We start from the raw sequence: 24,716 nt of genomic DNA, 5'->3' as shown, positions 1-24,716 counted from the left end.
CAAGGGAGTTTTTCAAATCCCTTAACCCGACCTGCATTTAGGAAAGATCCTTAACTCTGTTTTTAAAGTGAAAGCTTTACTAAAGTCAAGTGGTTATTAGCAAAGCTGGATCTGAATATTCCCTCACAAAGCCTGTGTTTTTTCCTCTTCCCCTGATCCTCCAACCTTGACCAGTCCTAATCTCTCTCGTCCCACCCACCCCTACTCCCGCCACATTTTATGGCAGGATGCCAACAAAGCAAAATATGCTGAAGATGGAAGACCTAGCCAGTATGACCTGGTTCTTCTGAATCAGCTGTTTCCTCTGAGGAAGAGTCAGAGGCTCATCAAGCTGTGGACCTCATGACCAACAGCTGCAGGCCTAGGTTGTTCTTACAGTCCTGCTGCCAGGGTTCCTAACAAGATGATCTTCTGAAGCAATGACTTCCATCAACACTGACACTGCTACAACTCAGGAATGAGCACTTTCCTGGTAGAGAATTTGGCTGTGTTTGAATGAAACACAGTCTCAGTCTCACCGCTCTTAGTCTCTTGTAGAACCTCATCAAGTTCTCGTAGAACTTTATACAAGTATGAAGAATCCTAATCTAGTGAATATGCACTATAAAAGATATCTTAACATCAAATAACATAATATAGTATTCTATAATTTAAAAAATTTACTCTAGTCATAATGGAGAACAAAAGCAATTATCTAAAATTAGAACCATCTCCAAAAATGCCTGAGATGATGGACCAGGGATGCTATTCAGCAGGTTCTGACAGATTCTGGAAAACCAGTAGCGGGAATTTTGAGTAGTTCGGAGAACCGGCAAATACCACCTCTGGCTGTCTCCCGAGTGGGGTGGGAATGGAGATTTTGCAATATCCTTCCCCCAGGAGTGGGGAGGGAATGGGGATTTTGCAGAATGCTTCCCCTGGAGTGGGGTGGGAATGGAGATTTTGCAGTATCCTTCCCCTGCCACGCCCACAGAACCAGTAGTAAAGAAATTTGAATTCCACCACTGTGATGGATCAAATGAGACTCCTATACTGGAATTGTCTTAATATATCACACTGTGGAATGTGATTTATGGCTTTTCAGAACAATTAAAAATTGAAGAATAAGTATCCAATTGTGTAAAATTTAAAGAATTGTGTTCAACTCTGTGTGAAGACTTGGCCTATCTCAGTTAATCTCCCAAAAAATGAAGCAGGTTTAACATGGGAAATTACATGGATTTGCAGCTATTATACTGAGAAAACATTTCAGAACATATCTGTCACAAAGAAAACAAGATCGATAAGTCCATACAGTAGAGTTACATGAGTTGTGTTTTTATCAGTACAAGAAGTTTATCACACATGAATGTGTTTTGAACCCAAATGATTGCACAAAAGAGTTTATTCTGAAGCAGACAAAATTACCATAGTGGAAATACAAACACATATGTGATACAATTGTAGTACTGTAAAAAAAAAAAAAATGCTTTCACAGTTATCCAATTTGTAATGTGTGAGTTTGACAAAATAGTTCCACTCTTAGAATTCTTAAATTAGCTGCACAACTTTTAGCTGCAATAAATATAAATGCAAATGTTTTCTTTAACTGGTGTTTTATATCCAGGTATGAGAATTTTGGCCCATTCAATTCAATAATATTTGAGAGTATCCTGACATTAATTGTTTATTTCTGGTCCTGCCACATAATTTCTATGGGATTTAAATATCTCAGCTGCTCAAAATCCATATAGCTGTCCTTCATCCATTTTCTCACTGACCTGCTTGAATGTCCCAGATCTTGTTTTAAGACTGCTTCTGCTACAGCCCCAGAGCTGTAGAAGTGGCTTGCTAAGCTTCCTGAAGTGATAGCCATCAATGCATTTTTAACTGAAATATTGAGAAATTTATTTTGAGTGGGTCATAACATGCCTCTTAAGTGTTTGTTGTGCAAACAGAGATGTCCACAGGAAGCGGATCAATAAAGTCAAGAAGGTAGCCAAAATCAGGCCAGCAAAGACATACTTTAACAATACATGTACAGGTAGTCCTCACCTTACAACATTCGTTCAACAACTGTTCAAATTTACAGTGGTAATGAACAAAGGTATTCTGACCTAGGCTTCCCAAGAGCATGAAGCAGACTCCTTGTCCTGACAAAAACTGTGAATTCCTCTCATTCACATCCAGCAAAGTCTTTCAAGGGAGAATTTACAGTCACAGACCTTATCTGGCTTGGAGAGCTGCCAGGCCGATATCTTTAAAACTTGGCAAGAAGTGTCTGAGAGTCACGAACCAATTAAGCAAACTGTCTCCTGCAAACTCCCCTCCCCTTTTGCTCCTCTATTCCCTATGAGAGGGGCTGTTCACTGTCCACCTGTGGCTTTACTCCTGAGTCGACTCTTGTTCCTTAGCTGTTCCCTTCTCCTGGCAGCTCTGCGCATGCGCACACTGGGAATAGGCTCCAGCTGTTCTTCTGCTCCACAGATGTCCGACTCCAAAAGCAGCTGACAACTGTGAGACGGCCCTGGCCCCATCTCTGCCTCTGACGCAGAGCCCTCATCAGAGCCTTCCCCAGACTCCAGGACTGGCCCATGTTCCTCCCCAAACTCCTCACTGTCTGAGTCTGCCACCAGCTCCGCTGGCCACTGGCGGGCCACAACAAAAGGGATCTTCGACCCATGCCCAAAGCTACAGCTATTGCAGGGTCCCCACGGTCTTGTGATCAAAATTCAGGCACTTGCAGCCCACCTGCACTTACCATCTCACAGTGCTGCAATTCCTCCCACTGGCCTATCTCCCATCTGTCCTTTTGGTCCCTGCTGCCTCTGCACGACCACCCCGGCTGTTTTTTTCCTCCCACTGTTGAGGCATGTCGCTAGTGGACTACATGGAGCTGGATTTTCATTATGAAAAAGTGACAAAACCAGCTTTAAAAAGCTGGAGTGTGCCAACACACAATTTTGTGCCATGCTCTTGAGCTGTATGGGGCTAGATTTGCATGGGGAAAAAGGAAAAAAAAACCAGAAAGCAGCCCCTCCCTGAGCTGGAGTAGAGCAAACAGTTTATTTCCTGTCCTGTCCTGTCCCATCCCATCTCATCCCATTCCTTATTTTGCAAATAACTCCTGAGTAGGGCTGAGGCTGGCTTTGCATTCTGAGGGGAAAAAGTTGCTTTCACCTCTCCCTCTCCCCTCTCCCCCCCCCCAAAGCCAGTCCCACATGGCTCTGGAACACTACATAAGAACTGTTTTGGTATACTCTGGCAACTTTAAGCTGCTTTTATGTTTTTTCTTCCCTTTTTCAAGGCACAAAGCAATCCCTCACAGCCCAGACACACCTCAGCAGTAGCAGCAGAAGCAAAAAGACAGCGGTGATGGCCAGCTGGGATGGTGGAGCACAAGACAGTAGGGGTCTCAGAGTGCTGGGTGTCAAGTGGGACCTGGACTGGGCTGAGCTGACTTCAGCTTCCCAGGGCACAGCAAGCAATCCCAGAGCTGCATGGTTTTGGTGCTGCTTGCTGCAACACAAGGTAAGGGACAGGGTGGCCAAAATTGGAGAGTTGAGGGAGAAGACAGGGGAAGAGAGGGGAGTTGGAGGCAGTTCCTTATCTTACTGTAGACCAGGCATGTCCAACCTGCAGCCCACAAGATCATAATTTTTAACGTTATGTGATTTTATATTATAAAACTATCTTATAAATTTTATATGTGGCCCAAGACAATTTCCGTTCACTCAATGCAGTCCAGGCAAGCCAAAATGTTAAAGACCTCCTTGTTTTAGACCAAAGCTTATAAGAAACTATTTATATCATTGCAAATAAGAATCTAATAGAGAATTTAAGCATTGATTTGGTTCCCCAAGCTACTGCTTCATTTAACCATAGTGGCTGGATGGAGTCACACTAACCATAGTGAGGTAAATAGCAAATAAAGAATAATGTAGATAAAAGAAATAATGTGAATAAAATAGGAATCATACAGAGTCAGATATATGGGCTCTGGGGGACCCTCTCTATTCACATTATTATAAGGGGAAGACGTGCTTGGATACATGAACTCTGAGAGACCCTATCTATTCAAATTATTATAAGAGAGGAAAGTGCTTGTTGGAAATTACATTAACAAACAGTTAAACCCCTTTAAGTGGTAATATATCTTCTGATACCTAGATGTCACGGAAAGGACTGCTATATGAAAAAACATCTGAGTGACCTGACTGTGAATGACACAAAGACCTATATGTTACAAAGAGTTACTTAATCCAATGAATTTACCCAAGGACAGTAGTAACTCTCCCATTAGCGACTCTGAGCACTTAAGAAAAGTTGTGTGGCTAAGATAATTTTGTAAACTAAGATTAATGCTTTAAGTAATTAGATGAACTTATTAACAGTGAATGTAACCATAGAAGGAAAATCGGATGTATGATCTCATGATTAACCATATATGGAAAATGTATGATCTCACTGAATCCTTTGTCTTAGAAATGTATAAAAACCATTGTATCAGAGTTCTTTCTTAGTTCAAAGCTTCAGGTACAAATCTGGCTCTGAACCTTGCGCAATAAACTGTCTCTGACTGGCCTGGGAATGTTTTTTAGTCCTTCCATTCCACTACAATAGTGGTGGAATTCAATTTTTTTTACTACAGGTTCTGTGGGTGTGGCTTGGTGGGCATGGCAAGGGAAGGATACTGCAAAATCCCCATTTCCTCCCCACTCCTGGAGGAAGGATATTGCAAAATCTCCATTCCCACCCCACTCTGAGGCCAGCCAGAGGTGGTATTTGCCGGTTCTCCAAACTACTCAAAATTTCTGCTACCGGTTCTCCAGAACCTACTGAATAGCACCCCTGCACTAACCCATATCCAACCTTAACTGTCCTGGTTTAATGGATGGGTAAATCCATTCTAGAGATAATAAGAGTTTTATCTCTTTGGTTGTATTGCAACTTAATCCTGCCCATATTCCTTTCAATCTTCAACGCCGGCTCGTCTGCCTACGGTTCTTGGATTCTGCCTAAATTTCAGGCAACGTTTGCCAGAGATGGAATATCCCAGCAATGCTTTTGGAACCAGGAATTTTAATCCATTCCAAGAAGCCCTAGCCCTACAGCTTCGATCCGCTGATTTGGCGCATGCGCCTGAGTGCCATCGACCGCTGGAATTAATTTCTAGGTGAGCCTGCAGAAGAACTGAAGCGGAGAGCTACTAATGAGAGGAACTCGGAGGAGGGGGGGGGGGGAACCGGGCAACCTGAGGGAGAAGGGAAGAAAAAAAAAAGCCACCAGCTGCGTTTGATATAGCGACGTTTCACCGCCTCAGGTCGCTGCATTTTCCTTCCTTCCTTCCTTCCCCCGCAACCCCGCCTTTCCACACACATCCCCAAAAATCGGGGTGTGGGTGTGTGCGCGGGAGGCAGGTCGTGGGAATGGCAACGGACCGCCGTTAGCCGCAGCCCCAGACGGAGGAGGGGGAGCCCGCCCGACCTTTCCTTGCCGTCCCGCCAGTCGCAGCGGGGGTGCGCCGAGTGACTCGGCAGCTTAGTGCCGTGTGATGCCGGCGACCACTGCCGCCCCCTCTCGGTTCTCTCGCCCGGCCCGGTGCAAAGCCGGCAGCCCCGCCTCCCGCGGCTGCCAAGCGATGCGAATTCCAGATGTGGACGCGAAGACCTTAAAGGACCTCTCGCCACCGTCTGCCTGGGCTTCGGCGCCTCCGGGCATCCTTCCGCCCCGAGCGCTGCGGCAACAGCCTCCCTTCGCCTGCCTGGGCTCCGCGCGCTGCCGCCTCGGAGGGGAAATCCCGCGTCTCCGCCGACATAACTTGAAGCCCAAAGAAATCGGCCGTCCTTCTAGGGTTGTTGCTGCTGTTCTTGTTTCTGTTTGTTTATTTAATCTGAGGAGGGAAAAGCGACTCGGCGCTGGGTTGGTGGGACAGGCTCCCTTTTGGACCAAGAGGAAATTCCAGGCCGGCGTTTTTTTCTCATCCTTGCCGCAGCAGCAGCAGCATCTGGAAATTTCATGCCTACCTTGGCTTTCGCGCTCCCGCCGTGGATCGGGAGAGCCTCCCTGCCCGCCTCCCAAACTTCACAAGGTAACTAAGGACGACTCTGGTGGTTCCGCAGTAAACCTTTTTTTTTCTTCCCCCCCCCCTTCCTTTCCCGCCTCCTTTCTCCCCCGTTGCTCTTTTTACGACCCAGCAAAAACACCTGGCTTGGGCTTTGCTCGGAACCTCTTCCTCTCAGTTGTGAGGGTGAGGGCGGCATTTCTCCCCCCCCCCACCCCCCGCGTCAGTTCCATCTGCTCGCGTCGGTTGAGGCAGAACCGACCCTTGTGTGTAGGCCGGCTTTGCAGCCGCAGCCTCGCCGTCGCCTCCGAGTCCGGGTTACCAAAGGGAAAAGGGGGAAGGAAGGCGGTGGAGCGGGAGGGGGGGGATGTAGTAGGCTTCTCGATAGCGCGCGGGCAGCCTCCCGGCCTCGGTGCCGCAGTTTCGGTAGTAGACCGTGCTGTCTCTTCGAAGAATATGGTGCCTCCTTCGGGCCGCGTCCTCCCTGCCGCCCGCCTCGGCCTTTCCCTACACGGGCGCGTTCATTGGTCTCCTCCCCGCAGGCTGAGCCCATCTCGGGCTCCGGATCTTCTCCGGTGAGGCGACGACGCCGTTGCTCCGGCTACCTGGAGCCCGGTGAGTGCCTTCCGACCCGCCGCCGCTTATGCAACACATCATCGAAAACCATCCGGACATGGCAACGGCGCTGCTGGCTGGGGAGAAACTGAAGGAGTTGATCTTGCCCGGGCAGCAAGACGATAAGACGGGCTCGTTGGCCGCGCTCCTCGTGCAGCTGAAGCTCGAGCTGCCCTTTGACCGCGTGGTCACCATCGGCACCGTCCTCATCCCGATTGTCCTCGTCACGCTGGTCTTCACCAAGAACTTCGCCGGTAAGAGTAGGCTGGGGGACGAGCTGGTTTCAAGGACAGGTGGCAGGGGGGAAATCCAACGGGCGTTAGGATCTAAGGACCGGGACCAGCTTCACCTGTTGAAATTCTGCCTGCCGGACAGCTATTTAAAGTGGTGAGCCTAAGCAGAAGGAGACCCATAAAGAGGCGGTGTGCATAACCATTCCCATCCAGAATTGTGAGCTGGCACTGCAGCAAGAGCACTGCAAATAAAGCAAGGTCCAGTTGGCTTTCCGGTAACAAGGGGTCAAGCCTGTAGAGCAGCGGTGGAAGAGGCTGTAGGGAAAAAAAATGCCTTTAAAAGCCTCTGGCGATCCCAGCTGAGTTGCCTGATCCTCAGAGGCTTCGAAAAGCATTTTTTCTGCAACCTCTTAAGGTTGTAGAAAAAATGCTTTTAAAAGTTTTTTTTTAAAAAGTTGGCCACGCCAACCCAGTCACATTACCCCCACCACCAAGCCACACCCACAACCAGTAGTAAAAAAAATTTAGAACCCACCCCTGCTTCATGCGCTCGCCTGCTGCTTCCACAGCCTGCTTACCAACAGGCCATGGACCGGTACCAGTCCACGGCCCGGGGTTGGGAACCCCTGCTGTATAACAAACACTACAGGTAGTCCTCGATTTATAACCACATTTGAGCTTAAAACTTATATTGCTAAGCGAAACAGTGAGTTTTGCCCCGTTTTACGACCTTTCTTGCCGCAGTTGTTATAAGTGGATCACTGCAGTTGTTAAGTTAGTAACACGGTTGTTAAATGAATCTGGCTTCCCCACTGATTTTGCATGTCAGAAGGTCCCAAAAGGTGGTCACATGACCGTGGGACAGTGCAACCCTCATAAAGATGAAACAATTATGAGACGTCTGAATTTTGATCACGTGACCATGAGGGTGCAGTGGTCATAAGTGTCTGATAAATGACATAAGTCCACTCTTTTCATTGCCGTTGTAACTTTGGTCATTAAACGAATGGTTGCAAGTCGAGCACCAACTGTATATCCAAGGGGATGAAGAGTGTGAGGAAAAAAGAAGGGTCAGTCTTGAATTCAATACAGTCACAATCTTTGGTCTCCCAGCCCCACATCTGTACTTCAGGAACAGTAAGGGTGCCCTTCTTATAAACTTGTTTTATCAAGATGACTGGCTACTTTGGTGTATTAAATGCCTTGGGCATGCAAAAGACACGTGTGGACATTATATTTGGATTGACAGTAAGGATAATGGTTAGGGTAAAGTTGCAACTGAAAAGGCAAGAGGAGAAAATTGGGGGTTGGGTGGCCGCAGAAGCGCCAAAAAATCAACATGGTGGCCATCAAAAAAGTCAAGATGGCGCTTATAAAAAGGGGGTGGAATTTGATTACATGGGTGTGGCTACCATCTTAATTTTTTTGATGCCCCATGCTGGGGGTGGAGGATAGAAGGGCAAAGCAGGGGATGTGTTTAGGAAAAAATTTCTTTCTCCTGAGTTATGGACTTCCACCTTTCTTTGGTAGGGTGTCAGCATGGAACTGCTTTTCTTGCCAATTCCTATCCTATTCTTATGGCTGTCTTTCAAGTCACTTCTAGTTACTGACTTTCCTCCAAGATAATAGGGGACAGAACATATTTTATTCACCTTAAGGCTGCCTTTAGGCAGTGTTGGAATAATAGGAAGAACAATATTTAATGACAGCCTGTACAGTTAAGAATGGCTTATGTCTGTTTCACTCATGACTGGAGCTGAGATGAAGTTAACTTCATGAGGAGACGGGCAGAAAGACATACAGAAAGAGAGGTGGGTGGGGGGGAGAGAGAGATTGCTAAAACCTGTTTGTCACCTGATAGGATGCAGAAGGATACATGGCCAGAGTGTGGGAATGGCAGAGAAAACTGCTGTCATGTGCTTGTGTGTGTCACACGTCATATGTCGTGGTGAGATATTGGAGGGAAGAAAAATTCTGCTCCCTAGAACAGCCATATTTATGTGTCCTTCTATTTTTAAATAATCTTTCTAAAATAGTTTTGTCAAAGGATCACATTAGCCAGGGTTGTCCATAGGAACAGGGGGCCAAAACCAATCAAAAATGGCTGCATGCACACACACACACACACATTTTTTAAAAAGATTAAAATTATACGTTCAACATAAAAAATAAATCAAGATTAAAACTTTGGAATTTGATGACCTCAACCCCTTTTGTACAACTTCAACCTATAAAGTCCTGCAGAACAATACCACCTTGGCAGGTCCTTTGGGGAAGGTCACCCAAGGTTATTTTATTTATTTATTAGATTTATATCTCACCTTTATTACTGTATAGGTAACTGAAGGAGCAAATATCCCTAGTACTCCTTCCTTCCTTCTATTTTTCCTACAGCAGCAATCCTGTGAGAAGAGCTGGGCTGAAGGAGATGACTGGCCCAAAGTCACCCAGCTGGATTTCATGCTAAGGCATGAAAAGAATTCACAGGAAGATGGTCTCAGTCTGACATCTGAAGGAAGCAAATGCATGATAGCCCATGTGTTCTACATGAGCTAAAAGAAATGATGCATTATGTGCCGACGGAATAGTCATTTATTCTGTTGTTTATTTCATTTCTTGCTGTATTTCCAACTCATTGGTGCCTTGGATTTGGCCTGTTAGAATGCTAATCTAATTCTCTTCATTTATCTATTTTTATGTACAAAGAACACCCATAAGGGTGAGAAGGAAATTTTATTTTACTATATATGTATAGCCATTTTGGCAAGATAGACAGCTAAAATGGCTTCTCTGTTGCCTATTTGGAGTGATGGAAACTCTACATAGGTTGCCACAAACTATTTCCCTAAGATCTGATTTAGCACAATGATTTTTTTTTTAATTTGATTTATATGCCGCCCTTCTCCGGAGACTCAGGGTGGCTTACAATGCGTTAAGCAATAGCCTTCATACTTTTGTATATTTATACAAAGTCAGCTTATTGCCCCCACAACTGGGTCCTCAATTTACCTACCTTAGAAAGGATGGAAGGCTGAGTCGACCTTGAGCCTGGTGAGATTCGAACCTGCAGTAATTGCAGACAGCTGTGTTAATAACAGGGTGCTTTAGACCACTGTACTACCAAGGCTCTTTAGATTTAGGGTAGTTATTGTTTTCATGGAGGCTGCGATATTTATAGTTGACCTGCTGTTGACATTTGTAAGACTTGTTAGGAGATGTCTTCTTGCATGCCAAAGGTATCTTTCCCCAACCTGGCTGCTTTCCAGATGTGTGAGGACTGCAGTGCTCAGCATTCCCCAGCAAGAAAGGTCTTCGACTAAGAGTTTTGATAATTCTCACACTTGGAATTCTGGAAGATGTCTATTTGGAAAGACTCCTTAAAGGCATTCAAGGGTGTTTTCAGTTTTGATTTCGAAAAACAGACAGACAGACAATCGCCCAGATATCCTGATCCTTTTCATTTGTAATACAGTAGTAGATCTACAGCAGTAGAAGATACTGTTTTTATATCTTGAGCAGAAGATAGGGCCATGTATTACATTTATATATTAGTCTGTTGCTCCAGGCGTCTGGCATGATTTCTTTTCCAAGAGGGATAGACATGTTTACTTGTAGTACCCTAAAGAAAAATACACATAAAGGTTGTAATATAAATGAGAAGTTGAGTGTTGTTATGAGTCTTGCTTTTTCTTTGAAGTCACTACTGTATAGCAGTCTGTGCCTTAGCTGTATCTTCCATTACAATTTCCCTTGGACGTTGATGTAAGGCCAGCAGAAGGATAATGTGTGCGGTCTGTTAAATAAATGAGAAGTATCTAATTCTGTACTGATTTTCTCATATTGAACTGGTTGTATAAAATCTCAGACGAACCTGAAATTCTATGTGTGGTGAACTTTCATTTTTAAAAAATAAGGTGTTATAAGAATAACACCTTAAAAGAATGTTCTAAGTAGATGTTACATAAATCAGTATGAGGCATTTAAATACTTTATGATTTTAGCTTGATAGACCTATTTGTTTCATTTATTTCACAGATGTTAGAAAATAAATCATATTAGCTGTTAAAATCTACCTAACTACTATGTTTAGATTTTTAGTGAAGCCATTTAGTTTAGTAACCTTAACTTATTGGGGTATTTTTACTGGGCTATGTATAGCCAGAAGTAAGTTCTAGGGCTAATTTCTGTTGGTGTGAATAGAACATGGAATCATAGGTATGGAAGAGACCTTAGCAGTCTTCTAGTCCAACCCCGTGCTCAAGTCAGGAGATTTTATACAATCCCAGTCAAATGGTTGTACAGTATACTCTTGAAAACCTCAAATGATGGAGCCCTCACCATTCTGGGAGGCAAGCTATTCCATTGATTAATTGTTCTCTGTCAGAAAAATTCTCCTTATTTCTAGATTCAATCTCTTTTTAACAAGTTTCCACCTATTACTTCTTGTCCTGCCCCTGATGTTCGGAATAATAAGTTAATTCCCTTTTCTCTGTGACAGGTCCTCAAGTACTGGAAGATAATTATCATGCCCCCCTCCATGCTGGTCTAATTGCTATTGCTATTATTTCAAGAACAGATACCTATTTCCATGTTATGTTCTTGAAATTGGTATTTTTTATTTTTGTGAATTTCTCGGGGTTCTATAGGTTAATGTAATCAGTTCACATCTGATCTAACAAAATTTGGATGTGAAAAGAACGTTATCTATAGAAATGAGGGGGGCACAGGTGCTAAAACAGTGCTGAGTCAGAAGACCGTTGAGAGGTCTACAACTCGGCAGTTCAAAAGCCAAGAGCAAAACCCAATATCCCAAAGGAATGATTTCCCACCAATTTGTCACAGCTCCTGCTCACCTAGCAATCAATAAATCAATCAGAATAGAGCTGGAAGGGACTTTGGAGGTCTTCTAGTCCAACCCCTGCTCAAGCAGGAGACCCTATACGATATCAGACAGTTCGAAAGCATGCAATGCAACTAGATAAATAGGTACCACTTTGGTGGGAAAATACCAGGGATATGAAAGGAGCCCTCTCAAGCATCCCCTAAACAACAGTAATGTCACCAACTAATCTTTTCAACCTGGAAGTGCCTTGGTTTTCGACACAAATATAGTAGTATAAAAATTGTAAAAGTTTGTTACTTTTATGTTAACAGCTAACATGCAGTTATCCCATATTTATTGCTAAGCAACAACTCTTGTAATCACACTACGTGATCTACATTACTGTGAGCTATAGATACATTTTTATATAAACCTCTTGATGGGCTGTGATTAAATTTTGTACGATGTCCAAACTTAGATCATAGGCTAAACAACCACAGTTTTTACCTAAGTTTTATTCTAGGATTAGACATTTGCATGATATTTGAACTTAGATTAGATGGATATGTGTGATTAACCTACTGAACTTGTGAGTCTTAAGTGACTGCACAATGAAACTGTTCATTTATAGCATTCCATTGGCCCTTCTCTCTCTCCCTCTCCCTCCCCCCTCTCTCTCCCTCTCTGTCTCTCTCTCCCTCTCTCTCCTATTTGTTTCTCATTTTAATCACTTGCAGGCATGTAACTGAGGTGAAATCTAGGCTGCAAGCTGTTAAAAAAAGTGTTAGCCAGCCTGTCACACAAAGGTAGTTGAAATAGAGGCTCAGATGGTGATTGACTGGCTGTCTAGAAAAGACTATAATTTGAACTCAGTGGCTCAGATTTGGTTTATTCATTTGTTTCTATAGTGCCAAATCAGTGAAGAACCATGACAAGACAGAAATGTTCTACTTCTGTTGGCCTGAGGGTCACATTAGGCTTAACAATGGATGTTGAAAGCCACATTCAAAACATGCCAGGGCAGGGTCCAGTTTTGAAATTGGGGATTTCAGTGTTGTTAAGGAAGGAAATTGATACCTGAGCTCTTACAGTGACTGAAATCACACAGTTTTGCCCCATAAATTTGCCGCAACCACCTACAACTCCAGTTTTTGCTTTGTCTGTTTGAGAGGAATCTTGGGAGTCATGAAGCCAATTCTTTGCACTCCAGAGATAGCAGAGAAAATATCTAGCTGAAGAAAAAATTTTGAGTTACAAATTCAGAACTTTTTCTCCATACATCCATTAAAATAAGTGCAATATTATATGTATTTATTTTGGAATATTATTGATTATGATTAAGTGGAGCTTCTGGCTTTTTAAGATTGCATTATTCAAACACCTTAAGCAGAAACACTTCCACTAGAGAGACATTGCTACTCTAACATTCTCTTCATCTAGCTCAGGGGTCAGCAACCTGCGGCTCTGGAGCCGCATGTGGCTCTTTCTCTGCTGCGGCTCCCTGTCGCTGGTCAGCTCCACAACTGATAGGGCTTTCGGTTAGGACAGGTAGAGGAAAAAGGACGCCATGCTAGGAGGAGACTCTATGGTAGGGGAACCGGACTTCCGTTCGGTTTCAGAATTGAATGGGGGGCTTCCGGTTAGGACCTTTGTGGCTCTTTGAGTGTTTAAGGTTGCTGACCCCTGATCTAGTTTAAGAAGACAATCTTCCTTAAGAAAATTACCTTCTGGATGGAGAGGTGCACAGTTACAAACGTTCATATTTACACCTTTTTTATAATAACATGGTGCTTATAGAAGCTTAAATTATCTAGCAATATCATTGGGAATAGATAGCATTATTCTTGATGGGCTTCTGGGGTGGGCATATTTAGGGCTGTAGTGTCAGATAACCAAGAAGAAAACAATCCTAGCTTTCATCGATGCTAACTAAACCCTCAGAGATTAGGGCAGCTAATGATATTTCAGTTAATGTTTCTGGATAATAAGTATAAATGGGGAAAGAGAAACTAATAAGTAATGAATACAGTGTTTGAGTTGGTGAAAAATCCATGCTTTGTTTCTGTCTTAACAGTAAAGTCCACAAAAACCCATTGGGCAAGTAAATTTCTTACATCCTATTTACAAGACTGCCATGAATTAAAGAACCCTTTAACCAAGAACAGCTTGGTGAGAAAACCTGGATGCATAGATGCTGCTGCCTTGGCAACATTATGGAAATAGTTTAACATTGCTTTCATCTAATTGATTTTTTTTTTTTCATTTCAATGGTCAAGTTGATCGTTGCTTGTTTTTTTGAGATCAGCGAAAGTTGTCATCAGAATTGGGTGACAGGATAAAAAAGGATAAAAAGCAGGATAAAAATAATAAATAACAGGCCACCAGCAGATTGATTGATTGATTGATTTAATCAATCAATCAATTGTTGAGTCTATAACCTATCTTCTTTCATAAGCACCCAAAGAAATTTACAACAATTAAAACAGAAGCTGTAAAGCCTGGTAATAAAACTAGTAAAATATTCAAATTAAAGACAAAATTCTTAAAATTAGTGAATAGTTAAAAGATTGGTAGAAAAAATGGGGTTTTATTCCCGTATTCCTTAAATACTGGAATGATTGAGTAAAAGTTCCTTATATCTCATGGAGCTGACATTTAATTGCTCAATTAGCTCATTGTAATATTCTGTTTTATTGGTGAATTCTTTTGCAGAAGGGCTATAGGCAGGATTGTGTAAGTGATGATAGACTGGTTGCTGTTGTTTGTTTGTTTGTTTGTTTTGGTGTCAGATATAATGTGCCCAGTTTTGTTTGTAGGGTTTTTTAACAAGAAAAGAGAAAACAAAGGCACAATCCAGAACAAGTTAAGCATCCTAAAGCCCCCCCCCCAAGTTTTTATTAGAGAGCATCTTGTGTTGCCTTTATCTCTCATTAAACTTAATAGTTGTTTCAGTCACTTGTGGACAAACTCAATTGGGAATTTGGGGAAATGTAGCTCTGGCACATCTGGAACTTGAACATGTTGGCAACATGCTTTAGAGAAAGAGATTTTTTTTTTTTACTTTGATGCAGAGAAAACCCAACTCTTAATTCAGCCTTTCAAAAATTAGGGGGTGTTAAAGTAGCAACAAAAAATATGAAGCAACTTTAATAACTGGCTTAAAAAATAATTACTACCCAAATCAACAAAAAAGGATTTTTCTTTTCCTGGTGTAGAAAAGGCATACAGATACCACAACTGCCTATTGTCACGAGATGTTACAGTTCTCAGTTGAAATTTCATGAGATTTGGCAACTTTGCCAGATTTTTACCATTTTTCCTTGGGAAAAAAGAAAATAATTGAGCTTCGGCATGAGACTGTTAAAACCTCACACTTTAGCTACTTACTTCATTTGTATCCAATTTTGTCTGGACTTGCATGGCTCATTATGGTAAATTATTCATCATGCTTTAAAGCAAGGTTTCATTTCCTAGCAGCTGCATCATCCGAGTGAAAGGATGGTTATTATATCTGCCATGGGTAAGTAATTTTGGAATTACAGCATCCAAAGAAACAGAAGGATAGATATTAAAATGAAACCATTTATATAATGTTAAATTGTAATCTTGTGTTTGATATCCAGAAAAGATTGCATAAGCATGCCACTTTTTTAATATAGAACATTTTCCCCAAATGTGTTCTAGTTTTGTCTTTTTTTACAAGGTGGACAAACTAAATAAACTGTACTTAGATCAATCTTCATGTTTTGCCTTCTGTTTTCCTTTTGCATATACGGGTAGTCCTCGAATTACAACCATTCATTTAGTGACTGTTCAAAGTTACAACTGCACTGAAAAAAGTGATTTATGACCATTTTTCACAGTTATGACCTTTGCAGCATCCCCATGTGATCAAAATTCTGGTTCATATTTATGACCTTTGCTGTGTCCCAATCTTCTGACAAGCAAAGTCAATGGGGGAGCCAGATTCACTTATCAATCAGGTTATTAATTTGACAACTGCAATGATTCTCTTAATAACTGTGGCAATAAAGGTCATAAAACGGGGCAAAACTCATTTAACAAATGCCTCACTTAACAACAGAAATTTTGGGGTCCATTGTGGTCGTAAGTCAAGGACTATCTGTATTTGAAATGGCCTAATTGCATCAAAGAAAGCTCATGAATGCTGTGTTTTTGTATCTCTTAGTAGTTTCCTAATTCAGCCCTTTTCCATTCTCATGAAGAAAATAGTGGAGACAACCAGTAAGTGATACATCTGATCAGTCAACTTTATTAGTTTTCTTTTATAGGTAGTCCTTGGTTAACAATTGCCTTGTTGAGCGACTATTCAAAACAGAGATAGATAGATAGATTTTTGCAGCTTCAGTGCTTTTCAATCATGTGTACTATTCTGACTTTGCTATTATTGGATCCCAGAGACTGCTTTTCAACATTCGTTTAAGTGAGCTAAGTAAGCTAAGCCTATTTGTAAAATATCTTCAAATATCATGCAATGTTCCTTCTCAGTCTTGGCTGAGATGATTTGCTGTTTGAACAAGAGGAAGGTTGTGGTTAATGGTGCAGCATCAATTTAGTCTGAAATGATGAAAGAAGAGAAAGGATAGCGACTTAATCAGAGTGAGCTGATGCCACACCAAATGAAAGCTGTAGCTTTGATGTGCTAAAATTAGATTGTGGATCTATGCAACTGCTGGCTTGTTTGTTTGTTCCAAAAAAGGGATAGGAAACCACAGCCAAACTACTTGTCCCACAAAGAAAAATTCAGGAAGATTATAACTTGAACATACTTAATCTGCCTATATTTATGGTTCTTAAATCCTGTGTTTATTTTTTTTAACGAATAAATCTGAAAAGGTCCCAACCTTCTCATTCAAAATTAAAGCATTAATGAAAAATTCAAGTTCATATTGTTTCCAGTTTAGTACTCCTGATTTTGAGGTTTGAAAAATCTGTTTTGAATTATTGAACTTGAAACAACTTCAAAAGAGTGATCAAAAGAGCTCATTTCATTCTAAAACCAACTATCTCGCATTCAGAACAGGACATTTTGAATTCAAACCATGGTTGTTTGCATTCAAAACATTTTCCACACCATAATTTAATTTTTTTATAATCATGCCTCTTTGGGCAATAACAGCATCGACAGAAGTATGGCAAAACTACCTCAGTTTAGTCCACCTGTATCCCCACATTCTTAACACATATAGAAATGCAAAGAATTACACAGATGTTTTTGCATATCTGAAAGATAGGTCTTTCAGCTTCTTTTACTTGAAGTTCAAGTTTTGAAACTGTGGCAAATATTAATTAATATTTAAAAAATATTTAAAGCACTTTATTCTGGAGGAACATAAATGTAGGAAGTTCTTATTAAATCCAAAATTCTGCTGCCTTACCAGTGGTGGGTTCCTCCCGGTTCGGCCCGGTTCCACCGAGCCGGTAGCGGTGACGATATGACGTCACCGAACCAGTTCTGGGCCCCCACCCCCCCTGCATTATTCTTACCTTTTATTTGGCCCCACCCCCAATCTATTGCTGCCTCCTGATTCCCAGCTATCAGCTAGAGGGAAAAAAACTGTTTAAACTTTTTGCCATGGGGCTTCAAAGGGCCGCCCTACAGCTGATCAGTGTTAAAAGAAAACAAATGAGTAGACCGGTGCCTGCAAAAATAAATGGGTAGACCAGTGCCTGCAAAAATAAATGGGTAGACCAGTGCCTCCAAAAACAAATGAGTAGACCGGTACAGCTCTGCAAGCAGTTAAAAGCCTGGTAGACCAGTACCTCTGCTAAATCCTAAAGACTTGTCACATGATCATCAAGCCACGCCCACAAAATAAGCCACGTCCATAGAACCGGTAGTAAAAAAATTTAGAACCCTGTGCCTTACCTAGCTTTTGAACATACCTAAACACTGGTAGTACTTAACTTACAACCACAGTTGGGAACAAAACTTTCATCACTAAGCGATTCAATCATTAAGCGAGTCATGCTCATTTTTATGACTTTTTTGCCATGGTCATTCAGTGAATGTGACTTTTCACATTGAGTTTGCCTAATGAAAGCCCTCTGGGAAGGTGACAAATAGCAAGCCTGTACTACTGCAACTATTCTAAGTACATGCCAGTTGCCAAACACTTGAATTTTGATCATGTAATATGAGGGTGCTTGAAGATAAGATTAAACGCTGATTGCTGAAAGACAAATGTTTAAGAAGCATAATGTGGTCAGATGATCTTCATGGTTGGAATAAAATAATAGGATATCACTTGTCTAAAGGAACAAAACCAATACAAAGAAAGAATTGTCTTATGTTTAAAAAGCTACATGTGTACAAAAGTTCAATATAAACTTGGTGCTCCTGGATTAAAATAAAATTAAAAAATGAATAAAAGCAGTACTGTTGGTGGTGTCTACTGTAGACTGCCCAGCAAAATAAAAGGTGAGGGAAAGTTGAAGGTAGCCAAATATATACCTGGAACTTCAAAAAAGCAGGTTTCAGTAACTCACAATTATTTCTCACACCAATAATAAATACAATTGAATGAAGCTAATTAAAAGAGGAATACAAAATGAGTGAAAGTTCCTAAAAACAAGATTGAAGATTATTTTGATGGGCTGATAGGTAGCTAATGAAAAATGTATATGTTAGGGAAGAGAAATCAAATGTGCAATATTCCTGACATGATGATAGTATATGAGAAGAATGTTTTGGGATTTTATTTGATCACAAATTATGTCTAAATTCAACAATATGCCATAACTACAAAAAAAACTACAAATTAAGTCCTTCTAGGAAATTTTGAGGAAATATATTCATTGCGCAGAAGAAAACAGAGAAGCTGCTAGGGCTGTTGCAAGTAATGGAGTTAGAAATAATTCTAAATGCCATGTTCCTCATACATTCCCATCTTGATCTTCTTTCTAACCTGATTAATTTGGAAAGAGATAATGCAGAGGAGGTCAGGATTCTGCCCTGTCTCTTAAGAAGAGAATATAACTCTCTGTAAATTGAACCAAGTGAGATCAAATGCTAATCTCAGTGTATAAAAGCAGTTAAACTGTAGAGTCTGTTCAGCAGTAGAAGAGGTGATGAAACCTTTTCCTGGACATGCTCAAGCAGAGGCTGCTACGTTCTGTATTGAACATAGAGGATTGCACAGCAGGGGCTAAATTCTATGATACTGAAGGCTATGGTACTTCCATGACATAAAGTGTTTTTATAAATACACAAGTTTCATAGCATTAACTGCAATGTCTTGCCTGTCAATGACTACTTCAGCTTCAACTACAACAATACACAAACACACAACAGATACAAACTTAAAGTGAACCACTCCAAACTCGATTGCAGAAAATATGACTTCAGCAACAGAGTGGTCAATACCTGGAATGCACTACCTGACTCTGTGGTTTCAGCCCAAAACTCCCTAAATTTTAACCTAAGACTGTCTACTGTTGACCTCACCCCATTCCTAAGAGGTCTTTAAGGGGCATAAGAGCACCAGCGTGCCTACCGTCCCTCTCCTAATGTTTCCTCTATTTGTATCTATTTCATGTATCCAATCCATGTTTATACTTATTACCTAATACGTTCTTGACAAATAAATAAAAATAAATATTCCTTCTCCTTCCCTTGGTGTCAAGAGAAAGTGTGGCCAATGATGTTATGAAGCCACCAGAGTGGGTAGGGCCAATGTTTTGAAACCCAGGGGTTTGCTTTTGTTGTTCGCATGGAAAAAAGTTGAAATTTGTGAGGTATACTGTTTTTTGAACCTCCTAAAGAAGGAAAGAAAAAAAATTAGTCCAATTTGGTGACATTTGGATTTTACAGGTACTCTGGGTGTCTAGGGTCTTGCTAATCTTGTAGAATTTATTTTATCTTTTCAAAAGCCTTCAAATCTCCCAAGCTAAAAAAAAAAGGTCTGAAATATTCAGCCTCATACAATATGGGGGTCTCTATGGGCTGCAAAAGTGGTATTGGGTATGGAGGGGAGGTTCTATGGAGGCAATAGTTTTGACTGTGTCTTAATTCTATTGGATTTTTGCAGGGCTTACTTTCTGTCCCTTTTTCTGGTGTAAGAACAATCTGTCTTTGTGCTCTACAGATCTCACTCTTTCCCTCCCCTTGGCTCTAGCCAAAGAAGAATGACTAATCCCCACCTGTCAGTGGCTATCCCAGATACTATGTTAAACACATTTCCAAAGTGTTATTCCATCTGCTGCTCTTTTAGGTTGTTGAATTCCAAATAGAAATTACCTGTTTTTCTGGTGTTTGGAGGCATTGTCTCAGAGTAGCCACAATATTAGCTAATAGAAATCTTAGCTCCAGAATTCTAGCTCAACAGGATTCTCTAATGTCTCTTTTGCTTAATTTTGTTATGGAGTACCCATTTTAGACTACCTTTCCACTAACATATGGAAAGAAAAATACATGAGATTGGGTCTTTGTCCACTTCCTGTCTACTTTTGTGATTCCACATACATCCATATATACATAAATATACATCAGTGGTGAAATCCAAATTTTTTACTACCGGTTCTATGGGCATGAATTGGTGGGCATGGTGTGGCTTGGTGGGCGTGGCTTGGTGGGCGTGACTCCAGGGGAAGGATACTGCAATATCCCCATTCCCTCCCCACTCCTGGGGGAAGGATATTGCAAAATCTCCATTCCCACCCCACTCTGGGGCCAGCCAGAGGTTTTATTTGCCGGTTCTCCGAACTGCTCAAAATTTCCGCTACTGGTTCTCCAGAACCTGCTGGATTTCACCCCTGATATACATATACATGTATATTGCAGTCAATAAAGTACATAGAATTGCTAATGGAATCACAAAACTGAAGCGGACCTGAAAGGAAACAAATCTTTTATTCATTAATAAGTACTACATGTGTGAATTGAAAAATGGAATAGTTTTCAGCATTTGTGGATTTGTTTAACCAGTGAGGAGGCAAGAGGATAGAGAAAGCAGACTGAGCGAACAGACCAGATCCTCTCTGTAGACATTCCATGCATGGAATTAGGAAATTTGCATGCCAGATTCCAAATCTTTAGAAGATCTGTGGATTCTTGTTTCTTTGGTTTCCTTTAACAGCAGTAGGAATCCTAGTTAAGGCTAAGTATATTGCAAAAATTCTGTTGTCCTTTTATTGGATTCTTTATGGCAACCTGCAGACTGTATGGCTTCCATTATCCTATCTGAAGCTTAGGCAAAACCAACATTTACAATCTTGGTGGGTAGGGTAACTTGAAAGGGGAAAACAAGCGATTTAAATTAAAAATGTCAGATGGGGTTGATTCCTCCCTATTACAAATTTCACTGATTTCAATGGCAGGATTTTTTCACAGGCATAGGCCCCAGTCAGGAAAAAATATCTCCACCTCCCGCTCCCCAACAGTAAGAGCATCTCATAACTCGCATAAGGAAGTATGGAGTATGGAGTACTGCCAGTTCTGAACCATAGACAGTACTGGAATTGAACCAGATATTGACAGACTTTGCACATTATTTACCAATGAATGGGCTGCCTGTTTACATACATAGGCATTTATTCTCATTTCATACAGTGGATAAAACCAACTAGGAAGTGATAATTTGTAATTGCCAAATCCAGAAGTCTTGTGTAATTTTTTTTTCTAAACTTGCCAAAATCATAAGCATGCTCAACCCAGTAAGTTCTAATTTATACTCCTCTATTATTTGGAAAGTAACCAACTAGGATTTCAAAGGTAGGTGTCATACTAGATTATGATGTCTGAATTACTAGTACCTGTTTCTGCAGATGGAGAAGCAGCGTAGGTAGGCTGCATGTTCTAGGACATTGCTTCTTCACAATTAACAAGCAACTCTAGTTTTTAATAATGTGTGAATTTGGCCAATTTCTAGGGAAAGCCTGGAAGAAGAGAAGAATCAATACTACAGACATGAGAGTGGTTAATCATAATTCATATTTAAATCAGTAGACAAAGGATGATTCAGAATATTTTAGCTGGGGACATAGGATAAACAAGCAATACAGGCGTGTCAGTGGCATTTAATAACTTGCCTTGCTACTATAAGGGACAAGGATGAGGATTGAGTGAGTAGAACCCATCTCACTTGGTAAAAAGTAGACTTTCTTAATAGCTTGCTAAGGGTTAGCTCCATTTTGACCATAGACAAAAGTATTTTTCGTCTTTTCTACAAGTGGCATGGAAAAACAAGCTATTGACTTCTTAGAAGCTTAGGAAAAAGTTGGTGGTAGATTCTACAAGAATCCTAGGATAACAAGAAAAGATCATAGTTCAATAAGATTATGAAAAGTCATAGTTCCTTTCTGTTTAATTGTCTCCTTAGTGTATTGAGTGGTGCATCCAATTCTGAGCATGGTACTTTAGAATAGGGGTTTTTTGCTGGCTGAGGAACTCTGGGAGTTAAAGTCCACAAGTCTTAAAGTTGCCAAGGTTGGAAAGCCCTGCTTTAGAAAGAACATCAATTAATTGAAGCATGTCCAAAGAAAAGCGTACATGATTGTTTTTGGTCCTTGCAGAAAAACCTAAGAGGAACAATTGGAGGCACTGGGTATGATTAACCTGCAGGAGAAAAGACTGTAAAGAGATACAATTGTCTTCAAATAACTGTAGGTAGAAGACAGGACATAACTGTTCAGAATTATTCTAGAAAACAGGACAAGAAACAATGTATTTAAAATACAGCGAATCTGATGTCAAGCTGTGTGAGGCTGGCCAATTTAGGAAACAAGAATATCCTAGATTTCTCAAAATATTTTTATTGCTTTTAGGGTGCTCCAACAGAATCTGGAAAGCCCATGAATGCAGTTTTCTGCTTAACTTTGATCTGGCATAATTAAGATAGAGTTGGTCTGAATCTTTCTCATACTTCTTCCTTGCCCTGGGCTGAGGGTCTCTATAACAGTCTTCTTCCTGGGTTTTCCTAAGGTCTGTTAGATATTCTATCATAGTTGACTTTCAGTTAAACCTCCAGGGGAAAAAAATCCTAATATCTCTTCTAAAACAGAATGGATGTCTTTGAGAGGTAATAGACTCTTCTTTCCTAAAGATGTTTAAATAAAAGCCAGGGGTGGGCTACTGGGGGTTCGCAGGGGTTTGGGAGAACTTCTAGCTAAGATTCTGTGCAGTTTGAAGAACCCCCAAATCCTAATCCTGGATGGCCCCACCCTCCCCTCCCAGGAGTCCCCACACGGCCCGTTTTGGATGCAGGTAAGTGCAGGGTGCACACGGAGGCTTGGGGAGAACTAAAAATGGGCCTACTGGAAGTTTGGGAAGACCGGAAACAGGCCCATTTCCAGTCTCCAGAGGGCCTCCAGAGCCTGGGGACGCTGTTTTCACCCTCCCAGTGGCTCAAGGAAAGCCTCCGGAGCCCAGGGAGGGAAAAAATCCCCCCCCCCCGTGGTGCAGGAGGCCGTGTAGGCCATGCCCACCATGGCCATGCCCACCCAGTAACCGGGCAGAGAACCCCTGACAAAAGCTATATGTCCATCAGTTAGGAATGCTGTAATATGGATTCTTGCAGTAAGTGGGGAGTTGGACTACATAATATCCAACATCCCTTCTAGTGCTTAAACTCTCTGGTTCTAACTGGGAAGATATCAAACAACTCAAAAGCACCAATATTCACTCAGACAGTTTCATGGTTGAATCCAGAGAGTGATTCTCAAGTCCAAAGGACTAACCACATCATTGTTTATCCCCCCCCCCAAATTAACCACTGTTAATTATGTTTATACCATCAAGGTATGATCATTAAAGTCCTTCACTTTATCTACTTATTTAATAACAACCATGTAAGAGAATCTGCTCTTTGATATGTAAATCATGAGTTCACTTTTTTTTTTTCAGAGATAAGTTTTGTAGCAAACCAATGCAAACATTATTTAAACTGTATTAACCAACTTTTAATTTATTTTTCAGAAAGAAGAGGATCTGGGAATTTAAAAATATTTTCAGTAACAAAGGAATAGCTACTATTCATTAAATAAAAGATAATAATTCATGTGCTGGGTTGCATTCTTATTTTTGTGAACTGCATTTGGCTAAGATTTCTGGGAGACTTGTGATTGCAGTAACCATGTGGTGTATTACAGTCATCATCTAACGAGCATTTCTGCATGACTACTAAAGATGGATGATAAACAACAGAGCATTATTGCAGGGAGCAATGGGACCATACATGAGATCTCTTATTTGCATGCAAAACCTTTATGTTCATGCTCATGTCTTCTACTGCAAAGATCAAATCATGGCCAAGTTCAGTATTATTGCTAGAGTATATGTTTAAACTCAGTAAATACATGTTTACTCTGGATTTTTCCATATAAATCCTATTTCTTTTTTAAAAATCAATTTCATCTCTCAGTGAGACTTCATAGCTATGCTAGTGTAGTTTTATTTTCAACAATACAGAAATATGTTGTTATTTCATTCCAAGATTTTGTTCAATCAGGGAATTTCCTTGATTCTCATCCAAATACTAATCAGGAGAAACCCAGTTTAGTTTCTTCTTTTTTTTAAAGAATTGGCCAAGGCAGCCTCAGTGCTGCCAGCTGCTGCAACATAAGCCATAAAAATTGTAAAACTCTTTGACTATATTGGAGTAGATCCTGTTTCAGGCAACATGAGATCAATCCAGTTTTTTCCTTAATGATAAAAAAAAAACCTATCCCCAACTTAATTGCTTGTAAATATATCACAATTGATTCTTACTTTTCCTGGTGTGCTTGTAAGCTTTATCCCAAAGGTGTAATCATATTAAATATAACATTTATTTACAATCAAAAGCCAGCTATCATTTCCACATTAAATGTATTAAGGAAGATAATCAGAAGGAAGAAAGAAAAGACAACATTCATATGTAAATTAATGTAATGTTACTTAAAAGCTACACAGAGAGAGAGAAAGGGAAAAGGAAAATAAAACTGTAACAATAACTCACAAACAACAGTACCTATCCAAGAGAATTTAGTAACCCTTCTAAGAATT

The 24,716-nt window shown here is 40.9% G+C and overlaps 1 protein-coding gene and 1 long non-coding RNA gene across 5 annotated transcripts in view; both read left to right on the top strand.

Moving 5' to 3' along the window:
* The first annotated feature begins 4,619 nt into the window (after window positions 1-4,619).
* Window positions 4,620-24,716, top strand: part of PANX2 (pannexin 2) — a 32,375-nt gene continuing 12,278 nt past the window's right edge. For 2 of the 4 annotated variants that reach the window (XM_034421038.3, XM_087874225.1), the window contains exons 1-2: window positions 4,620-6,070; window positions 6,586-6,912. In XM_034421038.3, coding sequence (XP_034276929.1) covers window positions 6,687-6,912 — 226 coding nt within the window. In that variant the 5' untranslated portion in view covers window positions 4,620-6,070; window positions 6,586-6,686. Of the gene's footprint in view, window positions 6,071-6,195; window positions 6,230-6,585; window positions 6,913-23,648; window positions 23,731-24,716 lie in introns of those variants that run through there. The other 2 variants (XM_087874224.1, XR_015729005.1) reach the window with 2 other exon arrangements.
* LOC148112922 (uncharacterized) lies at window positions 13,889-23,730 on the top strand. The gene is made up of 2 exons (XR_015729006.1): window positions 13,889-20,854; window positions 20,892-23,730. It is a non-coding gene; the product is annotated as an uncharacterized LOC148112922 (long non-coding RNA).

Source organism: Pantherophis guttatus, chromosome 7 (assembly GCF_059756535.1).
Source record: "Pantherophis guttatus breed Tessera chromosome 7, ASM5975653v1, whole genome shotgun sequence".
Lineage (NCBI taxonomy): Eukaryota > Metazoa > Chordata > Lepidosauria > Squamata > Colubridae > Pantherophis > Pantherophis guttatus.
This window is presented reverse-complemented; position numbering and strand designations above follow the sequence as displayed.